The 9,640-nt window shown below is 42.9% G+C and overlaps 1 protein-coding gene across 1 annotated transcript; it reads left to right on the top strand.

Annotated features, from left to right (window-relative positions):
- Positions 1-6,029: 6,029 nt before the first annotated feature.
- Positions 6,030-9,640, top strand: npvf (neuropeptide VF precursor). Its single transcript, XM_064979104.1, has 3 exons — positions 6,030-6,212; positions 8,840-9,246; positions 9,442-9,640. Exons 1-3 carry the CDS (start codon positions 6,036-6,038, stop codon positions 9,542-9,544), a joined length of 687 nt encoding a protein of 228 aa, XP_064835176.1. The 5' UTR covers positions 6,030-6,035; the 3' UTR covers positions 9,545-9,640.

Genomic DNA, 9,640 nt, shown 5'->3' with positions numbered 1-9,640 from the left:
TCCTTCTGTCTCTAATACCTAGCCTTGTCTGTCTCTCTCCCCCTCTCCCTCTGTCTCTCTCCCCTCTCCCTCTGCCTCTCTCCTTCTGTCTCTAATACCTCCCTTGTCTGTCTCTCTCTCCCTCTCCCTCTGTCTCCCTCTCCCTCTGTCTCCCTCTGTCTCTCATCTTCTGTCTCAAATACCTCCCTTGTCTGTCTGTCTCTCTCCCCCTCTCCCTCTGTCTCTAATCATCTGTCTCTAATACCTCCCTTGTCTGTCTGTCTCTCTCCCCCTCTCCCTCTGTCTCTAATCATCTGTCTCTAATACCTCCCTTGTCTGTCTGTCTCTCTCCCCCTCTCCCTATGACTCTCACTTTCTGTTTCTAATACCTCCCTTGTCTGTCTCTCTCCCCCTCTCCCTCTGTCTCTCACATTATGTCTCTCTCCCCCTCTCCCCCTCTCCCTCTGTCTCTCAAATTATGTATCTAATACCTCCCTTGTCTGTCTTTCTTTCCCTTTCCAGAGGCTTTCTGTCTTGGTTATTCCCACTGGCTGTTTCCATGGTCCAGTGTCTCTTTCTCTCTCTCTCTCTGTCTGTCTGTCTAGCGATGGAGGAGTCTGCCTCTGAGAGCTGTGGCGCCAGCCTCATCTGCAACAGGGGTAATAGAAATAGATAGAGGGAAGAGAGGGGGATGGTTACATAGAGGAAAGAGAGGGGGAGGGATAAATAGAGGGAAGGTGAGGGGGAGGGATAGATAGAGGAAATAGAGGGGGAGGGTTAGATAGAGGGAAGGGAGGGGGAGGGATAGATAGTGGGAAGGGAGGGGGAGGGATAGAGGGAAGGGAGGGGGAGGGATAGAGGGAAGGGAGTGGGAGGGATAGAAATAGGGAAGAGAGGGGGGGATAAATAGAGGAAAGAGAGGGGCAGGGATAGTTAGAGGTAAGATAGGGGGATGGTTAGATAGAGGAAAGAGAGGGGGAGGGTTAGATAGAGGAAATAGAGAGTGAGGTATAGATAGAGGGAAGGGAAGGGAGGGGGAGGGTTAGATAGAGGGAAGAGAGGGGGAGGGTTAGATAGAGGAAAGAGAGCGGGAGGGATAGATAGAGGAAAGAGAGGGGAGGGTTAGATAGAGGGGGAGGGTTAGATAGAGGAAAGAGAGGGGGAGTGATAGATAGAGGCGGAAAGAGGGGGGGAGGGATAGATAGAGGAAAGCGTGGGGGAGGGTTAGATAGAGGGGGAGGGTTAAATAGAGGGAAGAGAGGGGGAGGGATAGATAGAGGAAAGAGTGGGGGAGGGATAGATAGAGGAAAGAGAGGGGGAGGGATATATAGAGGGAAGATAGGGGGAGGGTTAGATATAGGGGGAGGGTTAGATAGAGGAAAGAGAGGGGGAGGGATAGATAGAGGAAAGAGGGGGAGGGTTAGATAGAGGGGGAGGGTTAAATAGAGGGAAGAGAGGGGGAGGGATAGATAGAGGGGGAGGGTTAAATAGAGGGAAGAGAGGGGGAGGGATAGATAGAGGGAAGATAGGGGGAGGGTTAGATAGAGGAAAGAGAGGGGGAGGGTTAGATAGAGGGGGAGGGTTAAATAGAGGGAAGAGAGGGGGAGGGATAGATAGAGGGAAGAGAGGGGAAGGGATAGATAGAGGAAAGAGAGGGGGAGGGTTAGATAGAGGGGAAGGGATAGATAGAGGAAAGAGAGGGGAAGGGATAGATAGAGGAAAGAGAGGGGAGGGATAGACATTAAATCTCAGTGAGACAAAAATAATGGTGTTCCAAAGAGGGTCCAGTCGCCAGGACAACAAATACAAATTCCATCTCGATACCTTTGCCCAAGAGCAGGGTTTCGGTGCTCTTGGGCACTTTCCTCACCCAATGTGTTACGGATCTACTATTTTTATTCCTTCTAACTGGAACTTCCATTGGGAGCTAGCCAGCTAACCAGCTACTAGTCTTTGTTTGCCACGGCTTGCCTTTTTTCCCCCGTCATCAGCCAGCCTTAGTTCAGACAACACCTGCCAGTCTGCACAGCGCGATACCAACCCAGAGCATATCGGACTGCTTCTCTCTACCAGATCACCGGATTCCTGCCGCTCTGGATCATTACACTCGATTATTACACCAGATCATCGCAGCTAGCTAGCTGCAAACAAGTGGCTACTGTTAGCTAACTCCTCTGTCCCGAAGCAAACATAAGCTAGCCTTGAGCTAGGCCCATATACCAGCTAATTCTAGAGCTACAATTGTTCCTTTGTCAATTGGCCTGGACCCTTTACTGTCGACATGGATCCCCACTGATTCTTGGTAGCTCTTTCGTCCCCCCCCACCTCACCTGGCTTAATTTATCCCTCCAGAGACAAAACCTCTCAGCATGACTCAACGACGAGGTTTACATCCACTGTACTCGCATCCTACCATACCCTTGTCTGTACATTTTGCCTTGAATCTATTCTACCACGCCCAGAAATCTGCTCTTTTTATTCTCTGTCCCAATGCAGTAGACGACTAGTTTTTATAGTCTTTAGCCGTACACTTATCCTACTCCTCCTCTGTTCCTCTGGTGATGTAGAGGTTAATCCAGGTCCTGCAGTGCCTAGCTCCACTCCTATTCCCCAGGCGCTCTCATTTGTTGACTTCTGTAACTGCAAAAGCCTTGGTTTCATGCATGTTAATATCAGGAGCCTCCTCCCTAAGTTAGTTGCATTCACTGCTTTAGCACACTCCCCCAACCCTGATGGAAAAATGACTTGTGTCATGCACAAAGTAATGTCCTAACCAACTGGCCAAAACTATAGTTTGTTAACAAGACATTTGTGGAGTGGTTGAAAAACTAGTTTTAATGACTCCAGCCTAAGTGTATGTAAACTTCCCACTTCAACTGTACATTTGATTGATTGATTCACTCTTTCTTGTAAAAACGACCTAGTTCATGTCTCTTGTCCTGTAAGTTCATGACTAGTCCAGGGTCATTCTGAGTGAGCAACTTCAACTCAACAGATTTTATTCCAGATTTTATTCAAGGGCCCTGATAGTCTCTTTAACTGCATTACTAGACAGAGCAGTATACTGTTGACAAAACACACATGTTTGGGCCTTCCCAAAATCCCACCATTGTCTCAAAATTCCATTTACAGTTTTCACAATTTTTATCACACGTTTGCTGAAACAACATCTTGTGGACTCAAAACTTTAAACACAAAACACAAAACAGTTAGTCAATTTCCCCAAACCCCACAGACATCTTGCAAAATGAAACACTGCAATCATGTTTTTGTGTTGTATGGTCCAAGTGTGGCATGGCGGTGGAGGACCACATTGTGCCTCATAGCTCTGCATATGGTGACATTACCCCAGCGCTGGCCAATGATGGCAGGTTGACCCATGATGTTCCTTCCTCTCCTCATCATCTTCGCTAAATTGAATCCAGCCATTCTATGAACAGGATTTCCCGAGGCATGGGACTTGCATCCAACTCCACGATTCTCTGAAATGACAGTAAATACTGTAATTGCTGTAGAGTAAAGTTCATTGGCAACATCAGTGAGTCTCTAATGTTTTAAGAGTGTGATACTATTACACTTCTTACATCCTCGTGTTCATACTGTTTACCCTCTTTGGGAATTCCTTTCAAATGGAACTCTGCAGATTTGCTTCATCCTGGAGATGGTATTTCTTAAGGATGTGGGCTATGGTTGACAAACTCACTCTGATGTTATGGAAGATGGCAGGGTTTTCAATGATCTGTTGTTGGATTTCTCTCAGTGTCATGGCATTATGTTCAACTACCATTTGCACAATGGCAGCCTCCTGTTGGTCTGTAAATAGACATGTTCTACCACCACGTGGTGGTCGTCTTTCAGTTCTACAAAACAAAATAGCATACAGTACAATAAACACTACAGTAATATAGTGTTTAGTAGTATAAACTTGTTACAAAGTAATCTACAGTCTTAACTGTGCTTTATGTTGTGCTACTGTAGAGTAGTAAAAGTAGTAGAGAGGTCCAATGTCTTCACTACACACCTATTCTCATTTAGAAAAATCCGGATGATGGATGCTACGGGGAAGTAGCTCAGATTGGTGGTGTAACTCAGATTGGTGGTGTAATTCAGATTGGTGGTGTAACTCAGATTGGTGGTGTAATTCAGATTGGTGGTGTAACTCAGATTGGTGGTGTAACTCAGATTGGTGGTGTAAAAAGTGGTGTAACTTGAATGAACATACCTTTAAAAAGTACGCCTTGCTCAACCATTTGATCAAGAAGACGCTCTTCTTTAATAAAAACCATCACCGTTTCATTCATCCTCGAAGCATAAGCAACATTTTCATAGCCGACCTTCTCTCCTACGGTGACCAGAAACTCCTCCACAGTGACAGTAGCTTCAGTAACACACCTGAAGCAGTGCCGAATTGACAGGGACAGCACCCCCATGTGGGTCACCATCCCCACCAAAACCAGGGCAATTCCAACAAGAAATACAATATACCTAATTCTACCAAAAAAACATAACCACGAATAGAAAAAGGAAAACCATCCAGAAAAGGAAACTAAAAGAAAACACAGGCGATCTAACTCCCGACACCACTCGCACTCGCTCATGTAATTCCCAGCATGCACCAACACTCCCAGCATGCAGAGAGGGAGATAGAGAGAGTTAAAGACAGAGACAGAGACAGATACGTTTTTTAAAGAATTTCAGGTTGTGATGTTTGGATCAAATAAATATTTTAAATAAGTAATTATGACATTTCTTATCATTCAGTGTCAACCGAACGACAATACAAACCTAGTGAGTAATTCATTAAAACAAACAAAGCCACTATGATTCAGAATGAGAATGTGGAATGACATACGTCATGCGGGGTAATTTAAATGAAAGAACTGGAACATGTTATTCGCTGAATTAGTTCATTAATGTTAATGACCTTCATCAATCTCTCTCACAATTCACCGTTTCTTCCCCTCGGGAATATTTTCACTGCAGCCCACTAGCTGTTGCCAAGATGCAGGAAACACAACACTCAATAAATAACAGCTGAATGTTAGTAGGCTGAGAGGGAAAGAATGCTTTAGACAAGCATGAATTAGAAGTAGAATTGATAAGTGTCCAAACCATTAAGTCATCCGATTGAAATGTCCGTCTCGTATCCACACATAATAATAATTGAGGTAGAAGTTGTTGTTTTTTTTTTTTTACACAGACAGACCAATTCTGATCTTTTGCGCAATTTTCTGATTGGACAAAATACCAATGAATGAAAAACAGATCAGAATTGGGCTGCTGTGTAAACGTGGCAATAGAGGGGGCAGCCCAGAAAAAGGTGGCCATTCACACACTCACATGCACTTATTTGGATCCACAATAAAATGTATGTTACTCAAGGGTCCTACTGTACTGTATATAACCTTAAGTCAGTTAACCAGTAAGACCCTATTTGTCACCACCGACACATGCTCATTTACCCTACACACACACACACACACACACACACACACACACACACACACACACACACACACACACACACACACACACACACACACACACACACACACACACACACACACACACACACACTCTCCTTGCAAGGCTCTCTGTTACCATGACCACGAAGATGCCCTACCAATTAAGAGAATAATACTCACACTTGTAAAAATACCGTTTCCCTGTCTTTTGGTGTGTTTGTGTGTATGTGTGTGGCACATGTCCAGTAGGACAAGTTGGACACTGTTCAATGACTGGTTGATTCTGGTCATGTGATTGTATGATGTGCAATGAGGGCCAAATTAGCACATGTTCACATGCATTCATTGATAATTATATGGTGAATTGTGAATGTGTGTGTGTACTATGTTTTGTACGTGGGCCAAATTAGGAAGTACCGGGGTGGGCAATGCTTTCATTCATGATTCTGGTTGGTAAATGGTGTGTGTGTGTGTGTGTGTGTGTGTGTGTGTGTGTGTGTGTGTGTGTGTGTGTGTGTGTGTGTGTGTGTGTGTGTGAACCCTTTAAGAGCAGGTGACGGTCAGGGACAGAGGGTATAAGTATGGTAGTCAATGTTCCACAGAGACAAGATGCTTCCTGTCACTGCCACTTTGAGGACGACCATGTCGATGTTCACCTTGGTTATTCTGGGGTGTTTGGGGTTCCAAGGGGTGATGGCCTCTGACTCTAGGGCGTACAGAATGTCCATGAACAACGACAACGATGGGCACACCACCAGTCAGCGACAGGTAAGCATAACCCTACACCCAAAATGACCTCTTAAGCAGTAGAGGGGCGGCAGGTAGCCTAGTGGTTAGAATGTTGGATTCGTAACCAGAAGGTTGCAGGATTGAATCCCTGAGCTGACAAGGTGAAAATCTGTCATTCTGCCCCTGAACAAGGTAGTTAACCCACTGTTCTTAGGCCGTCATTGAAAATAAGAATTTGTTCTGTAACTGACTTGTCTAGTTAAATAAAGGTCAAATAAAAAAGTGTTTTCAATAAGAAGCTTGAAAAAAAAGAGGTCAAATGTATTAAAATACAATTGAATGTCAACATTAGATAATAAAGTAGAGCTAATAATACATTGAATGTCAACATTAGATAATAAAGTAGAGCTAATAATACATTGAATGTCAACATTAGATAATAAAGTAGAGCTAATAATACATTGAAAGTCTATATAAATGTTATTAATTATTATTTTCATAGTAAACTTGATTTAAATCAAGTAACCTAGTTGGTAATTATTTGCTTGCTAATTGCAGCTCACAGGCTGCGTTTATACAGGCAGCCCAATTCTGGGCAATTGAGCTGATCTGATTGGTCAAAAGACCAATTAATGGGAAATTAATCCAAATAAAAGCTGAGAAAACAGGATAACATTTAGCCTAAAAACCCACTCATAGCAATAACATATTGTATACAATGGAAAACACCTAAAAAGACCCACTAAATAAAAGCCAAAGTAAAAAGGTGAGTTTTGAGAGTTTTGAGTTTTGAGCTGCTTTTGCCAATATATTATATGTATCTAATGTAAAGTGCATTACAGAGGTTTTTGGTGCAGCTCTTAATAAATGGTAACTAAGCCTATGTATTTCTTACCAAATCATCATATTTTGGCTTATTAAAACAAGGTGGCAGAATGTTCTACTAACAGAATTGCCAGCAGCATACCACCCTGCATCACACTGCTGGCTTGTTTCTGAAGCTAAGCAGGGTTTGTCCTGGTTCTTCCCTGGATAGGAGACCAGATTCTGCTGGAAGTGGTGTTGGAGGGTCAGTAGGAGGCACCCTTTCCTCTGATCTAAAACAAATATCAGAATCGACCGGGATGTTGCCCTGTGTAGCCTTCGGCCTTTTGGATGGGATGTTAAACAGTTCAAATCAAATCAATTTGTTTTTGTCACATACACATGGTTAGCAGATGATAATGCGAGTGTAGCGAAATGCTTGTGCAGGTCTCCTGACTCTCTGTGGTCACTAAAGATCCCATGGAACTTACTGTAAGAGTAAGGCTAAATTCCCAATCTGGCCACCTAATCATCCCTATTTTACAATTGGCTTACTTGTGAAAAATAAGGGTTAAACTATGCATTTATTACCAAATCATAATATTTTGGCTTATTAAAACAAGGTGGCACAATGTTCTACTATCTGAATTGAGCTACATATTTATGTTCCGATTAGCCATCAGTCTGACAATCGTGCTCGCCAGGAACACTCCTCCTTTTAGGGAGTTTTTCCTGGCCACTGTGCTTCTGCATAGCTCACTCTTTGGTGTTTCAGGCTGGGAATTTGTTACGCACTTTGTGACAACTGCTGATGTAAAACGTTTTTTTTTTAAAAACAAACATTTGATTGATATTATGATTAAATAGTTTCAGAGTAAATATCAGGTTAAAAAAAGATATGCTAAAATGGCCGTGCAATGCTGCTCTGTTGATTTGATATGACAATCAAGTTGTAGACTTCTTTACCAGTTAACCAATAGTCAAGTTGTAGCCTTCTTTACCAGTTAACCAATAGTCAAGTTGTAGCCTTCTTTACCAGTTAACCAATAGTCAAGTTGTAGCCTTCTTTACCAGTTAACCAATAGTCAAGTTGTAGCCTTCTTTACCAGTTAACCAATAGTCAAGTTGTAGCCTTCTTTACCAGTTAACCAATAGTCAAGTTGTAGCCTTCTTTACCAGTTAACCAATAGTCAAGTTGTAGCCTTCTTTACCAGTTAACCAATAGTCAAGTTGTAGCCTTCTTTACCAGTTAACCAATAGTCAAGTTGTAGCCCTCTTTACCAGTTAACCAATAGTCAAGTTGTAGCCTTCTTTACCAGTTAACCAATAGTCAAGTTGTAGCCCTCTTTACCAGTTAACCAATAGTCAAGTTGTAGCCCTCTTTACCAGTTAACCAATAGTCAAGTTGTAGCCTTCTATACCAGTTAACCAATAGTCAAGTTGTAGCCTTCTTTACCAGTTAACCAATAGTCAAGTTGTAGCCCTCTTTACCAGTTAACCAATAGTCAAGTTGTAGCCTTCTTTACCAGTTAACCAATAGTCAAGTTGTAGCCTTTTTTACCAGTTAACCAATAGTCAAGTTGTAGCCTTCTTTACCAGTTAACCAATAGTCAAGTTGTAGCCCTCTTTACCAGTTAACCAATAGTCAAGTTGTAGCCTTCTTTACCAGTTAACCAATAGTCAAGTTGTAGCCTTCTTTACCAGTTAACCAATAGTCAAGTTGTAGCCTTCTTTACCAGTTAACCAATAGTCATCAATAATATTCATTTTTGTGTGATTATATCTAGATTTTATACACACACAAAATAAGATGAGGGAAAGAGGAATATTTTATGTTTTTTCCCTATTTTTTTTCTTTTCAGACAAGCAATGAAATACCACGGAGTATCGAGGTGGATGATTTCAAAATGAACGTAGTGCCGACCAGCGGCAAAGTCATCTTAGCACCGACCGTGGTCCGACTCTACCCGCCACCTGTCAAAACGCCGCACCTTCATGCCAACCTCCCGCTTCGCTTCGGCCGGGACTCCTTACCTGACGACACCCACTCACCCAAAACCACCCTTAATTTACCGCAACGGTTTGGAAGAGCACAGGGGTCTGGCGCAACGGAACCGACGTCGTGTATTGAGTGTCCCCATGTCGGGACACTGCCCTCCGCCACCCTGCCACAGAGGTTCGGCAGGAATGAATTCAACCGCCGGTATCCTTTCCGAGCTATGGCCTTTTTCTCACGCAGGTCCGAACCCGTGCCAAATGGAAACATTAGGTAAGCCTACATTGACGAATAATGGTGTTTTTGTAGCATGTTTCGACCAATAACACAAGGTAGCATTACTATTTAATATATATATATTTAAGGAAAACATATACAGTACCATTTTGGCTTCAATTTATAGACTTTCGAATGGGAAAGCCCCATAGGCCTATAATTTGAAAATGTACATCTATTTTCATTCTTCAGGCAGCAAGACTATAATTCTAATGATTTTGGCTCAGAGGAAGCAGAGCCACTGGAGCAGGGTCTGAAGAGCTCCACGTTGGATTTTCTCCTCTGGAACTCTTGAAACAACTCAGTCGCCACAGAAGTGGGTCCCGTTTCCCGGGTCACTTATGTTTTTTCGTAATTTTGATCTACTATGTAATGTATGAATATTGTTAAA

The sequence above is a fragment of the Oncorhynchus masou genome, chromosome 12 (assembly GCF_036934945.1).
Source record: "Oncorhynchus masou masou isolate Uvic2021 chromosome 12, UVic_Omas_1.1, whole genome shotgun sequence".
In the NCBI taxonomy this organism is placed as follows: domain Eukaryota; kingdom Metazoa; phylum Chordata; class Actinopteri; order Salmoniformes; family Salmonidae; genus Oncorhynchus; species Oncorhynchus masou.
Note: the sequence above shows the minus strand (reverse complement) of the source record. Positions and strands in the feature narration are given on the sequence as shown.